Raw genomic sequence first — 17,152 nt, forward strand, 5'->3', positions numbered from 1 at the left:
TTCCCTACCCTGAGTCCCGGGGCCCCTACCTGCGGAGGGAATCACCACCAGGCTGCCCCAATACCATCAGCCCCGGCACTCCCATAAGGCAGCGGCGGTATTCCTTGTTACCGCACACCGCAGGTGGCGTCATAAATATTCTCCCCTGTAAATAACCCTTTTTTTTTATCGAAGTGTCTGCCGAGCAGTCCGACTGCTGCTAGGGCGTCACATATACACGCCCGCGCAGGACGGCTGTCACCTCCATTATAGCTGTATACACGCCCGCGCAGGACGGCTGTCACCTCCATTATAGCTGTATACACGCCCACGCAGGACGGCTGTCACCTCCATTATAGCTGTATACACGCCCACGCAGGACGACTGTCACCTTCATTATAGCTGTATACACGCCCGCGCAGGACAGCTGTCACCTCCATTATAGCTGTATACACGCCCGCGCAGGACGGCTGTCACCTCCATTATAGCTGTATACACGCCCGCGCAGGACGGCTGTCACCTCCATTATAGCTGTATACATGCCCGCGCAGGACAGCTGTCACCTCCATTATAGCTGTATACACGCCCGCGCAGGACGGCTGTCACCTCCATTATAGCTGTATACATGCCTGCGCAGGACAGCTGTCACCTCCATTATAGCTGTATACCCGCCCGCGCAGGACGGCTGTCACCTCCATTACAGCTGTATGCACGCCCGCGCAGGACGGCTGTCACCTCCATTATAGCTGTATACACGCCCGCGCAGGACAGCTGTCACCTCCATTATAGCTGTATACATGCCCGCGCAGGACGGCTGTCACCTCCATTATAGCTGTATGCACGCCCGCGCAGGACGGCTGTCACCTCCATTATAGCTGTATACACGTCCGCGCAGGACAGCTGTCACCTCCATTATAGCTGTATACACGCTCGCGCAGGACGGCTGTCACCTCCATTATAGCTGTATACACGCCCGCACAGGACAGCTGTCACCTCCATTATAGCTGTATACCCACCCGCGCAGGACGGCTGTCACCTCCATTATAGCTGTATACACGCCCGCACAGGACGGCTGTCACCTCCATTATAGCTGTATACATGCCCGCGCAGGACGGCTGTCACCTCCATTATAGCTGTATACACGCCCGCGCAGGACGGCTGTCACCTCCATTATAGCTGTATACACGCCCGCGCAGGACGGCTGTCACCTCCATTATAGCTGTATACACGTCCGCGCAGGACAGCTGTCACCTCCATTATAGCTGTATACACGTCCGCGCAGGGCAGCTGTCACCTCCATTATAGCTGTATACACGCCCGCGCAGGACGGCTGTCACCTCCATTATAGCTGTATACACGCCTGTGCAGGACAGCTGTCACCTCCATTATAGCTGTATACACGCCCGCGCAGGACGGCTGTCACCTCCATTATAGCTGTATACACGCCCGTGCAGGACGGCTGTCACCTCCATTATAGCTGTATACACGCCCGCGCAGGACGGCTGTCACCTCCATTATAGCTGTATACACGCCCGCGCAGGACGGCTGTCACCTCCATTATAGCTGTATACACGCCCGCGCAGGACGGCTGTCACCTCCATTATAGCTGTATGCACGCCCGAGCAGGACGGCTGTCACCTCCATTATAGCTGTATACACGCCCGCGCAGGACGGCTGTCACCTCCATTATAGCTGTATACACGCCCGCACAGGACGGCTGTCACCTCCATTATAGCTGTATACATGCCCGCACAGGACGGCTGTCACCTCCATTATAGCTGTATACACGCCCGCGCAGGACGGCTGTCACCTCCATTATAGCTGTATACACGCCCGCACAGGACGGCTGTCACTCCGCTGTGACTGACTCCATCAGGTATCACACCATGGAGCTGAGACGCGTGATACATCGGTGACTTCCTATCATAATGATGAAGGATGGACTCTATAGCACCGCCATGGATCCCGGATCCGGGCACATTACTGAGCGTCGCCGGCTCCAATCCTCCCATTATTGTCATCTTTGTGGAAGCTGCTTATCTTGGTTCAGGCAGCAGAATATCACAACTGACACTTTATTTTATTTTTTTTGACTCTCAAGACGAAGACAAATGTTTCTTCCATAAGAAAAGTGTAAGGAGCAAAGCCGAGGAGACGGCGAGGACGGCGGAGCACAGGAGCAACGTCTTCATCTCTATGTCTTCATGTGGCGCAAAGTGATCAATAAATCCGGCCTAGAAAAAGGAAAATAAATTAGTAGAAAGATTAGAAATACATTCCATAAAATACCCAGGTTATACCGGCTGTACATATATAATTATATACAGGAGATGCCCAGGTAATACCAGCTGTACTTATATAATTATATACAGGAGATGCCCAGGTTATACCGACTGTACATATATAATTATATACAGGAGATGCCGGGGTTATACCGGCTGTACATATATAATTATATACAGGAGATGCCCAGGTTATACCGGCTGCACATATATAATTATATACAGGAGATGCCCAGGTTATACCAGCTGTACATATATAATTATATATAGGAGATGCCCAGGTTATACCGGCTGCACATATATAATTATATACAGGAGATGCCCAGGTTATACCAGCTGTACATATATAATTATATACAGGAGATGCCCAGGTTATACCGGCTGTACATATATAATTATATACAGGAGATGCCCGGGTTATACCGGCTGTACATATATAATTATATACAGGAGATGCCCAGGTTATACCGGCTGCACATATATAATTATATACAGGAGATGCCCAGGTTATACCAGCTGTACATATATAATTATATATAGGAGATGCCCAGGTTATACCGGCTGTACATATATAATTATATACAGGAGATACCCAGGTTATACCGGCTGTACATATATAATTATATACAGGAGATGCCCAGGTTATACCTCTGTACATATATAATTATATACAGGAGATGCCCAGGTTATACCAGCTGTACATATATAATTATATAAAAGGAGATACCCAGGTTATACCAGCTGTACATATATAATTATATACAGGAGATACCCAGGTTATACCGGCTGTACATATATAATTATATACAGGAGATGCCTAGGTTATACCAGCTGTACATATATAATTATATACAGGAGATGCCTAGGTTATACCGGCTGTACATATATAATTATATAAAAGGAGATACCCAGGTTATACCAGCTGTGCATATATAATTATATACAGGAGATGCACGGATTATACCGGCTGTGTATATATAATTATATACAGGCGATGCCTGGGTTAAAGCAGCTGTACATATATAATTATATACAGGAGATGCCCAGGTTATACCGGCTGTACATATATAATTATATACAGGAGATGCCCAGGTTATACCAGCTGTACATATATAATTATATACAGGAGATGCCCAGGTTATACCAGCTGTACATATATAATTATATACAGGAGATCCCCGGGTTATAGCAGCTGTACATATATAATTATATACAGGAGATGCCTGGGTTATAGCAGCTGTACATATATAATTATATACAGGAGATGCCCAGGTTATACCGGCTGTACATATATAATTACATACAGGAGATGCCCAGGTTATAGCAGCTGTACATATATAATTATATACAGGGAATGCCCAGGTTATAACAGCTGTACATATATAATTATACACAGGAGATGCCCGGGTTATACCGGCTGTACATATATAATTATATACAGAGGATGTCCAGGTTATACCGGCTGTACATATATAATTATATACAGGAGATGCCCAGGTTATAGCAGCTGTACATATATAATTATATACAGGAGATGGCCAGGTTATAGCAGCCGTACATATATAATTATATACAGGAGATACCCAGGTTATACCGGCTGTACATATATCATTATATACAGGAGATGGCCAGGTTATACCGGCTGTACATATATAATTATACACAGCAGATGCCCAGGTTATACCAGCTGTACATATATAATTATATACAGGAGATGCCCGGGTTATACCGGCTGTACATATATAATTATATACAGAAGATGCCCGGGTTATACCAGCTGTACATATATAATTATATACAGGAGATGCCTGGGTTATAGCAGCTGTACATATATAATTATATACAGGAGATGTCCAGGTTATAGCAGCTGTACATATATCATTATATACAGGAGATGCCCAGGTTATATCAGCTGTACATATATAATTATATACAGGAGATGCCCAGGATATACCAGCTGTACATATATAATTATATACAGGTGATGCCCGGGTTATAGCAGCTGTCTATATATAATTATATACAGGTGATGCCCAGGTTATACCAGCTGTACATATATAATTATATACAGGAGATGCCCAGGTTATACCGGCTGTACATATATAATTATATACAGGTGATGCCCGGGTTATAGCAGCTGTACATATATAATTATATACAGGAGATGCCCGGGTTATACCGGCTGTACATATATAATTATATACAGGAGATGCCCAGGTTATACCAGCTGTACATATATAATTATATACAGGAGATGCCCAGGTTATACCAGCTGTACATATATAATTATATACAGGAGATGCCCAGGTTATAGCAGCTGTACATATATAATTATATACAGGTGATGCCCGGGTTATAGCAGCTGTACATATATAATCATATACAGGAGATGCCCAGGTTATAGCAGCTGTACATATATAATTATATACAGGTGATGCCCGGGTTATAGCAGCTGTACATATATAATTATATACAGGAGATGCCCAGGTTATACCGGCTGTACATAAATATTTATATACAGGAGATGCCCAGGTTATACCAGCTGTACATATATAATTATATACAGGAGATGCCCGGGTTATACCAGCTGTACATATATAATTATATACAGGAGATGCCCAGGTTATAGCAGCTGTACATATATAATTATATACAGGAGATGCCCAGGTTATACCGGCTGTACATATATAATTATATACAGGAGATGCCCAGGTTATACCGGCTGTACATATATAATTATATACAGGAGATGCCCAGGTTATAGCAGCTGTACATATATAATCATATACAGGAGATGCCCGGGTTATAGTAGCTGTACATATATAATTATATACAGGAGATGCCCAGGTTATACCGGCTGTACATATATAATTATATACAGGAGATGCCCAGGTTATAGCAGCTGTACATATATAATTATATACAGGAGATGCCCAGGTTATACCTGCTGTACATATATAATTATATACAGGAGATGCCCGGGTTATAGCAGCTGTACATATATAATCATATACAGGAGATGCCCGGGTTATAGCAGCTGTACATATATAATCATATACAGGAGATGCCCGGGTTATAGCAGCTGTACATATATAATTATATTCAGGAGATGCCCGGGTTATACCAGCTGTACATATATAATTATACACAGGAGATGCCCGGGTTATAGCAGCTGTACATATATAATCATATACAGGAGATGCCCGGGTTATAGCAGCTGTACATATATAATCATATACAGGGGATGCCCAGGTTATAGCAGCTGTACATTTATAATCATATACAGGAGATGCCCGGGTTATAGCAGCTGTACATATATAATTATATACAGCAGATGTCCAGGTTATACCAGCTGTACATATATAATCATATACAGGAGATGCACAGGTTATACCGACTGTACATATATAATTATATACAGGAGATGTCCAGGTTATACCAGCTGTACATATATAATCATATACAGGAGATGCACAGGTTATACCGGCTGTACATATATAATTATATACAGGAGATGCCCAGGTTATACCGACTGTACATATATAATTATATACAGGAGATGCCCAGGTTATACCAGCTGTACATATATAATTATATACAGGAGATGACCAGGTTATACCAGCTGTACATATATAATTATATACAGGAGATGCCCAGGTTATACCAGCTGTACATATATAATTATATACAGGAGATGCCCGGGTTATACCGGCTGTACATATATAATTATATACAGGAGATGCCCAGGTTATACCTGCTGTACATATATAATTATATACAGGAGATGCCCAGGTTATACCGGCTGTACATATATAATTATATACATAAGATGCCCAGGTTATACCGGCTGTACATATATAATTATATACAGGAGATGCCCAGGTTATACCAGCTGTACATATATAATTATATACAGGAGATGCCCAGGTTATAGCAGCTGTACATATATAATTATATACAGGAGATGTCCAGGTTATACCAGCTGTACATATATAATTATATACAGGGGATGCCCGGGTTATACCAGCTGTACATATATAATTATATACAGGAGATGCCCAGGTTATACCAGCTGTACATATATAATTATATACAGGAGATGCCTGGGTTATAGCAGCTGTACATATATAATTAAATACAGGCGATGCCCAGGTTATACCGGCTGTACATATATAATTATATACAGGAGATGCCCGGGTTATAGCAGCATACTTTTTTTTGTCCTTGGTTTCTCTTTGTCTTATGGCCAGTGTGAACATGAGCTCACAAGCTCCATGTGTATCATCTCATACTCCAGCTCACTTTTTTGTTTTTATGTAGTTTTTTTGAATTCAGTACAAATAGGGTGTGCGCCCCCTTCTCAGCGAGCTGGGCATTTCATTCTGTGCATCCCCTGACTGTGTGTCCTGTTGGGACCCGGTCACTCTCAGCCCTTAGCCACATTGAGGCCTATTTTAGACCCATGGTAAGGTTTTAATATTAGAGAGTGTAGGTACTATCCCAACTGGGTACACCTTGGCGTTGGTGGGATAGCTTTATGCTTTTTTTGATCAAAAAACAGTGTTTACTAAGTACCCTATGTCTATATGCACTATGCTTTTATTTAGTTACAGCAGGGTATGTTTTCACCATTTTTTTTTTTTGTCCTTGGTTTCTCTTTGTCTTATGGCCAGTGTGAACATGAGCTCACAAGCTCCATGTGTATCATCTCATACTCCAGCTCACTTTTTTGTTTTTATATATAATTATATACAGGAGATGCCCAGGTTATAGCAGCTGTACATATATAATTATATACAGGAGATGTCCAGGTTATACCAGCTGTACATATATAATTATATACAGGAGATGCCCAGGTTATACCAGCTGTACATATATAATTATATACAGGAGATGCCCAGGTTATACCGGCTGTACATATATAATTATATACAGAAGATGCTCAGGTTATACCAGCTGTACATATATAATTATATACAGGAGATGCCCAGGTTATACCAGCTGTACATATATAATTATATACAGGAGATGCCCGGGTTATAGCAGCTGTACATATATAATTATATACAGGGGATGCCCGGGTTATACCAGCTGTACATATATAATTATATACAGGAGATGCCCAGGTTATACCAGCTGTACATATATAATTATATACAGGAGATGCCCAGGTTATAGCAGCTGTACATATATAATTATATACAGGGGATGCCCAGGTTATAGCAGCTGTACATATATAATTATATACAGGGGATGCCCAGGTTATAGCAGCTGTACATATATAATTATATACATAAGATGCCCAGGTTATAGCAGCTGTACATATATAATTAAATACAGGCGATGCCCAGGTTATACCGGCTGTACATATATAATTATATACAGGAGATGCCCAGGTTATACCGGCTGTAGATATATAATTATATACAGGAGATGTCCAGGTTATACCAGCTGTACATATATAATTATATACAGGAGATGCCCAGGTTATACCAGCTGTACATATATAATTATATACAGGAGATGCCCAGGTTATAGCAGCTGTACATATATAATTATATACAGGGGATGCCCAGGTTATAGCAGCTGTACATATATAATTATATACATAAGATGCCCAGGTTATAGCAGCTGTACATATATAATTAAATACAGGCGATGCCCAGGTTATACCGGCTGTACATATATAATTATATACAGGAGATGCCCGGGTTATAGCAGCTGTACATATATAATTATATACAGGAGATGCCCGGGTTATAGCAGCATGCTCTCACCCATCCGTCCTTCCTCCTCAGCAGGGGGCAGATGTGCTCTTGGACATAGGCGCCCACCCTCTCGGCCAGTGGCTCCAGCGCGCTCTCCATGCCGTGCTCTTGGCAGTATTTGGCCATCTGCCCGGCTAGCACATATATGGACAGGACCGTGCTCCATGGAATGTCGGCCGGGGGTCCCGAGTGCCTCTTCTGTCGCTCCCAATACCCCTGAACGTTGTCATCTATGGCTTCTATGAGGAAGTCGCAGACTCTGGCCTCTGTCACCCCCTGGAATACTCTGGGCCAGCGCTTGAAGAAGATGGGGAACTTGTCCAGGAGCTGGTCCCCGGCCTGGCGCAAGGTGCGGGCGGCCACCGAGGGTGCAGGCCCATGAGCCCGTCCTGTTACATAGGCAATGTAGTCATGGGCTAATAGATAGGCCTCAGTGACTAGTGGGTCTGTGGGGTTCTCCGCGGCCATCACTACAGGCGAGATGTATTTATAGCCCTGAGATCCCACAACCTCTTCTAAAAATATCCCAAATCATTGGCAGCCTGGGCTAGTATAACCCCTCCATATTCACGATCTCCGCTTGCTGTCAGTGAATGTGAGCATTTCTGTCATATTCTGCCGGTAAGATCTCCGGTGGAGGCGCACGGTACTGGTAACATGCACCCAGAATCCAGCAATTAAAAATGGTGGTGGAAGGGATGGGGGGATGGCACCGCGTGCTGTACTCACCGAGGCTCCGTCATGGCTGTATACTCCCATATTGTGACACCCAGTACAGGTAAAGCCCACGGCTACAGGCTGCAGCCCCCAGCCCTGCGCTTATCTTGGCCATGTATCAAAATAAGAGGAACCGCATGCGGCTTTTTTTTTTTTTTAACTATTTAAATGAATATTTAAAAAGCAGCATGCGGTCCCCCCAATTTTGATACTCAGCCATGATAAAGCCCAACAGCTGGGGGCTGGTATTCTCAGACTAGGGAGGCCTATGGTTATTAGGCCCCCCCAGTCCAAAAATAGCAGCCTGCAGCCGCCTGAGATTGTCGCATCCATTAGATGCGACAAGATCAGCGCTTTACCCGGCTCTTCCCGTTGCCCTGATGCGGTGGCAATGTGGTTTCATTGCGAAGCGCATGTCTACTTTACTATATCTAGACACCACTTCTGTTAGGACCAGGTGGACGGGTAGGCCCAGGAGGTGGATCCACTGGGCTGAACACCTCACCGAGGGCAAGGTGCCCGGTAGCCGGAGCACTACGGGTAGCAGGACAGTCCGTTCAGAGGAGTGGAGTGAAGAAGTCCCTGGGACCACGGAGTCTCTGAAGGTAGTCTGGGTGACGGAGCTCAGGTTCGGAGGTCGAGATGATGTTAGGCAGAGTGCAGAACCAGCGGAGCGAGGAGGTGGGTCACCACACGGATCCGGGGATCGGAGATGGTAGGGACTGACGGGATGGCAGACAGTCACCGTTCGGGGTTCGGGAATCGTCAGGACCGGTTGGCGTGACAGGAGCGACTCTACAAGAGAGATAGGTAAGTATGGCACAAGACACAGGGAGACCTGACTCCTAGCTTAGCAAACACGAAGAACAGGCCCCGCCCACTTGGAAAGGATCCCCCTATATACCCTGTACCTGATTCTTCAATATCCTGTTGGAGGACACTGGCCCTTTAAGAGAGGGTCAATGACCGCGCGCGCACCCTAATGCGCATGCGCGAGGCCCGGGTGCCAGAAGCCAGAGCAGGGAGCGGTGCACAGGAGGCAGGAGTGCCGGGCTGGCTCAGCGTTGCCGATGGGCGCCGGGAGCGGGGACCGGGCTGCCTGGGGACCGCAGGTGATGGGGCATGAAGGCTGTGGAGCGGGGGACCGGGAAGCCTGGCACGGGAGCGGCGGAGCGTGACCTGAGAGCGGGGAAGCGTGGCAGGGGAGCCGGTGAGCAAGGCAGGGGAACCGGGGAGCATGGCAGGGGAGCCGGGGAGCATGGCAGGGGAGCCGGGGAGCATGGCAGAGGATCCGGGGAGCATGGCAGGGGAGCCGGGGAGCGTGACAGTACCCCCTCCCCCACGCCCCCCTCCCCGCAACCGGGACAGGAAGGCACGTATCAGAGGAATACCCACATTCTCCCGGGGTTCCCAGGACCTATCCTTAGGACCATACCCCGCCCAGTCCAGCAGGAAGAACTGTCGGCCCCGTACGGTCTTCATGGCCACGATATCCCTTACCGCATAGATGTCATCATCAGCAATAGGAGGAGGAGCAGAACTGGCAGCAGCGCAGAAGGGACCAAGGACAACCGGCTTGAGCAGGGAGACGTGGAAGGAGTTGGGTATTCTCATTGTGGCCGGGAGCTGCAGCTTGTAGGAGACCTCATTAATTTTGCCGATGACTTTAAACGGCCCGATGTAGCGAGGACCCAGCTTGTATGATGGCAGCTTCAATCGGACGTACTTGGAAGCAAGCCAGACCAGATCTCCAGGAGAGAAACACGGAGGATCCAGACGCCTCTTGTCTGTGTCGCGGGCGGAGGAGGGGACGCCGCGCTCTCCCACTGCTGCTCGGGTCCGGCTGGCACTGCGGCCTGCTGCTGCCGCTGCTCGGTGGCTCGAGCGATGGGCCGGATCCCGGGGACTCGAGCGGCGCTCCTCGCCTGTGAGTGAAAGGGGTTGTTGGGGTGTGGGGATTGTTTATTGTCCGTGACGCCACCCACGGTTGTGGTGATTGCACCACTGCTGCTCTGTATGGGGATCCCGGGAAGGGTGATATGGAGCAGCCAGTTGTTATGTTGCCCCTCCGTGGGTAGGGGTTGGTGATCCCGGGGCCCAGCGAGGGAATGGGAGATGCAGGGCCTGGTGGGCGCAGGGACGCGGGGGCAGCGCTGTGCCTTGCGGCACTGTGGTACTCACTCGGCCTGAGACGATGACACAGTTCTCGGTAAAACACTCGGCTAGGAAGACGGTTCCCACGGACGGCTGCACTTGCTTTCCCCAGTAGGTGACGGTGACGGTCCCTCTGTCCTGCACCTAAGTTGATATTGGTTTCGATGGGTTCCCACCGGTAACCCGCTCCCCAGCTTGGATATGGGCCGGAGGAGCCCTACTTTGCCCGCAGGCGCTGGCCCTGAGAAACTGGTGCCTTGGCGGTGGCGGTGTCTCTCCTCAATGGTTGGACTGTTGCCTTCAGTCGGAACTTGGTTGTTTGGAGACAGACGTCCCCTTCACTGACGGATTTGGCAATTTTACGGCGACTCCTAGCCTTGCCGGGATCCGAGAGGCCCCTGCCCTGGTGCTGACTGTCCTTTGTATACTGCTCCAGACCGCCGGGCCACTACCCGTCCGCGGTCCTTCCAGCAACCTCCGAGCAGTCCCTCTCCAGACTGTCACCACCGTCTGCTGACCTTGCTGACACTGTCCTGCAGTTAGCCGGACCAACTTCAGGCCTTTCTACTCTCACTTTTACTCTTTTCTTCTGTTTCTCCACTACTTCACTTCCACTTCCCTTACTCAACTCTGTTGTTTACTCCTTCACTCCCCTAACTGATCTTTCCACTTCCTCCTCCTTTCTCTATCTGCCTGGTTTCTCCCGCCTCCAGGGCTGTGTACTCATCGGTGGGCGGAGCCAACCGCCTGGCCCACCCCCTGGTGTGAACATCAGCCCCTGGAGGAAGGCAACAAGGATTTTGGGTTAGCTTAGATGTTCCTAACTGGGGTGTAGGGTGTGGTGGTGTAATGACCTGTGACCCCTGGCTTGCCCAGGGCGTCACATTCCCCCTTAGCAAAATGCAGACCGTCCGCGGGCTGCCCGTCCAACACCGGTTTTATTTTCTGTAAATATATAAAAAGAAAACGGTAACATAAATATAAATTATGGCATCATCCCACAGCGGGAGGTTCATTTCTTAAACATTACTAAACGGTTTTACGGGTACGGTTTCCGCTCTCTCCCACCCAAGCAACCTGGCCCTGATGCTGCCCCTAAAACCCAGGCAGCACCCCTTTACCCAAGTCCAGCACAAGTTACCCGAGCGGGATCTGTCCTTCCCCTCCAGAGGGTAGCCACCGGTTCCTGTGGTGGCTGGGCCCCAGCCTGCTCTGCTGAGGGCCCTCCCTCCAACCTGCCTCTCCGGAGGCGGCAATGCGGAAATGGTACGGTAAAACAACTTATTTACAAGCCACTTAACGTTTGTGGTTGCCCTGCAAGTTCACGGGCTTGTCCATGGATAGTTCCCATGCTAACTTTTGTGAACGGTCCCCACGGGGACAACGGTGCCGGCTCCGGCCGGTTCAATCACAGAGAATCAGGTTAAACTTCGGTTATTATTTCACTTATCATTTTCAACTTTTCAACAAACACAAAGGTGGTCCCAACGGGGACTGCTGCAGCGGGCATCCGCTGCCCTACTCCGGTTCTTCGGCTGCGGCGGACCCATCCTCTTCCGACATGGGCTCGGTGTCAGGCCCGGAGTCACTATCAACAGCCTCTGCACCAGACGGGTGGCTACCAACTGCGGTAGCTTCTAGGCTGGCTACTCTCTGGGCCGCAGTCACGGAGGGGTGTACGCCCGACGGGCCAGGCACAGGACGGTGCACGGGTAGGGAGGACGGAGGTGGCGTGGGAACCAGGGGCAGACCGGGTCCCTCAGCCGCAGCGGCCGGTCCCTCGGGGACACAGGGGCGTGGGTCACTCACCAGCTCCTCCATCATAGCCTCCATTCCATATACTCGCGCAACCGCAGCTATATTTTCCACCTCCGCGGTCCACTGCTCCATCAGCCTGCAGATCTGGCCCCGGTAGTGTCGGCAGATCGCTGCCGTTCGGGCCCTCAGCCATGCCGCTGTTCGGGGCACCGGCTCAGTAGCCTCCTCGTAGCTGGGCGGAACAGACATCTCTTAAGGCTCGGCAAGTCACAGGGTCCGAGCGTCTTGGCTCGTACAGCCGCGCGCTACACACATCCAGCCGCCATCGCGTCCCCCTTAGCTTCTTTCCGGCCCCTCCTTTATTGGGGCGGAGTTTTGGCCTTCGTGCCTCTGCTACTCGAGAAGACGCTCGAGCGGGAACTTTTCGCGCCAAAGATGGCGACTTCAGGAAATTTTCAGCCGGATACCTCCGGCAGTCACAAGGCGCACCTCTACCCAACGGCAGAGCGGTAAGATCCTGTTCGTGACGCCAAGTTGTCGCGGGCGGAGGAGGGGACGCTGCGCTCTCCCACTGCTGCTCGGGTCCGGCTGGCACTGCGGCCTGCTGCTGCCGCTGCTCGGTGGCTCGAGCGATGGGCCGGATCCCGGGGACTCGAGCGGCGCTCCTCGCCCGTGAGTGAAAGGGGTTGTTGGGGGTGTGGGGATTGTCTATTGTCCGTGACGCCACCCACGGTTGTGGTGATTGCACCACCGCTGCTCTGTATGGGGATCCCGGGAAGGGTGATATGGAGCAGCCAGTTGTTATGTTGCCCCTCCGTGGGTAGGGGTTGGTGATCCCGGGGCCCAGCGAGGGAATGGGAGATGCAGGGCCTGGTGGGCGCAGGGACGCGGGGGCAGCGCTGTGCCTTGCGGCACTGTGGTACTCACTCAGCCTGAGACGATGACACAGTTCTCGGTAAAACACTCGGCTAGGAAGACGGTTCCCACGGACGGCTGCACTTGCTTTCCCCAGTGGGTGACGGTCCCTCTGTCCTGCACCTAAGTTGATATTGGTTTCGATGGGTTCCCACCGGTAACCCGCTCCCCGGCTTGGATATGGGCCGGAGGAGCCCTACTTTGCCCGCAGGCGCTGGCCCTGAGAAACTGGTGCCCTGGCGGTGGCGGTGTCTCTCTGTTACGGTTGGACTGTTGCCTTCAGTCGGGACTTGGTTGTTTGGAGACAGACGTCCCCTTCACTGACGGATTTGGCAAATTTACGGCGACTCCTAGCCTTGCCTGGATCCGAGAGGCCCCTGCCCTGGTGCTGACTGTTCTTCGTATACTGCTCCAGACCGCCGGGCCACTACCCGTCCGCGGTCCTTCCAGCAACCTCCGAGCAGTCCCTCTCCAGACTGTCACCACCGTCTGCTGACCTTGCTGACACTGTCCTGCAGTTAGCCGGACCAACTTCAGGCCTTTCTACTCTCACTTTTACTCTTTTCTTCTGTTTCTCCACTACTTCACTTCCACTTCCCTTACTCAACTCTGTTGTTTACTCCTTCATTCCCGTAACTGATCTTTCCACTTCCTCCTCCTTTCTCTATCTGCCTGGTTTCTCCCGCCTCCAGGGCTGTGTACTCCTCGGTGGGCGGAGCCAACCGCCTGGCCCACCCCCTGGTGTGAACATCAGCCCCTGGAGGAAGGCAACAAGGATTTTGGGTTAGCTTAGATGTTCCTAACTGGGGTGTAGGGTGTGGTGGTGTAATGACCTGTGACTCCTGGCTTGCCCAGGGCGTCACATCTGCGTGTCTCTTCATCCGCAGGGAAGCACGTTCAAGGGACGTCTTGACAGAGTCCCAAATTGTAGTAAAGTCACGGGCTACAGCATCAGCAGCAGGGACATTCGAGGAAGAAGGTACAGGTAACGGGACAGAAGGCTGAAGTCCGTAAACGACATGGAAGGGAGAGCTGGAGGAGGACTCACTGATGTGGTGGTTATGGGAGAATTCAGCCCAAGGAAGAAGCGTGGACCAGTCGTCGTGATGGGTATTAACGTAGTGACGCAAGAAGGAGGTCAGGATCTGATTGACTCATTCCACTTGGCCATTCGACTGAGAATGGTAGGCTGAAGAAAAGTCCAGAGCCACTCCCAAATGTTTGCAGAGAGCCCTCCAGAAGCGCGAGGTAAACTGAGTTCCTCTGTCGGACACAATGTGTGATGGAAAGCCGTGCAACCGGAAGATGTGCTGTATGTAGGCGTCAGCGTGTTCCTGGGCAGAGGGCAGTCCAGCCATAGGGAAGAAATGAGCCATTTTGGAGAACCGATCCACCACGACCCATATGACTGTGTGTCCGGCGGACAAGGGCAAGTCTGTAATAAAGTCCATCGCAATGTGTTGCCATGGAACGGAGGGGATTGGCAGAAGGCGACCATATGGCAGGTGTTTGGGCGTCTTGTTCCGGGCACAAGAGGAGCAGGCTGAGACAAAAGAAGCGACGTCCGTGCGAAGGGATGGCCACCAGTAGTGACGTACAATTGTACTCCATGTTTTCTTCTGACCAGCATGGCTGGCTATTTTCGAGGCATGGCCCCAGTGCAACACTTTTTGCCTGTCAGCCTCAGAGACATAGGTCTTCCCGGGCGGTATCTGGGCCAGAGTGACAGGGGCCACTGGAATGATTTTACTTGAGCAGATGATGGGCTGGGATGTCTCCTCCTCCTGTTCCATGGGTACGAATGACCTGGACAAGGCATCTGCTCGCACATTCTTATCCGCGGGCCGAAAATGGAGCTGAAAATCGAACCTGGCAAAGAACAAGGACCACCTGGCTTGTCGTGGGTTCAGTCGCTGAGCAGACCGCAGGTATTCCAGGTTCTTGTGGTCCGTGTAAATGATCACGGGGTACACTGCTCCCTCCAGAAGGTAGCGCCATTCCTCCAGAGCCAGTTTGATTGCTAATAGCTCTCGGTCACCGATGGTGTAGTTGCGTTCAGGCGCTGAGAAGCTCTTGGAGTAGAAACCGCAAGTAACCATCTTCCCGGAGGAGGACTTCTGCATGAGCACTGCTCCGGCTCCCGAGGAGTTTAACTCAGGACGGTGGAGCACAGGAGAGGAAGCAAAGGCCTGTTTCAGGGAGCCAAACGCGGCGTCGGCCGCATGTGACCAGTCCTTTGGATTAGCCCCCTTCTTGGTCAAGACGGAGAGAGGCGCAGTCAGGGCAGAGAAGTGAGGGATGAACTGGCGGTAATAGTTCGCAAATCCAAGAAACCGTTGGATTGCCTTCAGTCCGGAAGGAGGGGGCCAGTTGAGAATGGAAGAGACCTTCTCTGGGTCCATCTGCAGACCGGTATCGGAGATCACGTAACCCAGGAAGGGAAGAGAAGACTGCTCGAAGACACACTTCTCGTACTTGGCGTACAGACGATTCTCTCTCAGCCTTTGTAGTACCAGCTGCACGTTCTCTCTGTGGGTCTGGAGGTCCGGAGAGAAAACCAGGATGTCATCCAGATACACCACCACACAGACGTAGAGAAGGTCCCGGAACACGTCGTTCACCAATTCTTGAAAGACTGCTGGTGCGTTACACAGGCCGAAGGGCATCACACAATACTCGTAGTGCCCATCGCGAGTATTGAATGCGGTCTTCCATTCGTCCCCAGAGCGGATGCGGACCAGGTTGTAGGCACCCCGAAGATCCAACTTGGTAAACACACGAGCTCCTCTAAGCCGATCAAACAATTCGGGGATGAGCGGCAGGGGGTATTTATTTTTTACAGTGATTTGGTTCAATCCCCGGTAGTCAATGCATGGGCGCAGGTCGCCCTCTTTCTTCTTAACGAAGAAGAAGCCTGCTTAAGCAGGAGAGGAGGATCTCCGGATGAATCCCCTTGCCAGGTTCTCAGTGATGTAGGCAGACATGGCCCTTGTTTCAGCAGGGGACAAAGGATATATCCGTCCTCGAGGTGGTGTAGTTCCCGGGAGTAGGTCGATGGCACAGTCGTAAGGACAATGTGGCGGCAATACCTCTGACTCCTTCTTATCAAAGACGTCCGAGAAGGACCAATAGGCCGAAGGCAGTCCTGGTAGGGTTCCGGAGGTCGTCGGATGGGCTGTATAGACGTCAGGCAGTTCTCGTGGCAAGAGGAGCCCCATCGGGTAATTTCACCAGTACGCCAGCTGACCGACGGTTCGTGTGTCCGTAACCAGGGGAGTCCCAGCAGGATTTGATGAGACATGTGTGGGAGGACGTAGAGAGTGATGTTCTCGGTGTGCAGGGCACCGATACGTAATTCTACTGGCTTGGTGATCCACGAGATGGTGTCAGAGAGGGGTCTCCCATCTACAGAGGCAATCACAAGGGGTTTGTCGAGTGGAGTAACCGGCACCTGGTACTTGTCCACCGTGGCCTGCTGGATGAAATTGCCTGCTGCCCCGGAATCGAGGTACGCCTCTGCCGTGAACCGCGTCTCTCCCGTTGTCACTTGAACAGTCCACGTAACCGGGTCTGAGAGAG

The 17,152-nt window shown here is 50.2% G+C and overlaps 1 protein-coding gene across 1 annotated transcript; it reads right to left on the reverse strand.

Annotated features, from left to right (window-relative positions):
* Positions 1-2,075: 2,075 nt before the first annotated feature.
* LOC142250741 (bcl-2-related ovarian killer protein homolog A-like) lies at positions 2,076-8,497 on the reverse strand. The gene is made up of 2 exons (XM_075322954.1): positions 8,039-8,497; positions 2,076-2,213 (listed from the first exon to the last, which is right to left on the reverse strand). The coding sequence occupies exons 1-2, from the start codon at positions 8,495-8,497 to the stop codon at positions 2,076-2,078; spliced, it is 597 nt and encodes a 198-aa protein (XP_075179069.1).
* Positions 8,498-17,152: the final 8,655 nt, after the last annotated feature.

The sequence above is a fragment of the Anomaloglossus baeobatrachus genome, chromosome 9 (genome assembly GCF_048569485.1).
Source record: "Anomaloglossus baeobatrachus isolate aAnoBae1 chromosome 9, aAnoBae1.hap1, whole genome shotgun sequence".
In the NCBI taxonomy this organism is placed as follows: domain Eukaryota; kingdom Metazoa; phylum Chordata; class Amphibia; order Anura; family Aromobatidae; genus Anomaloglossus; species Anomaloglossus baeobatrachus.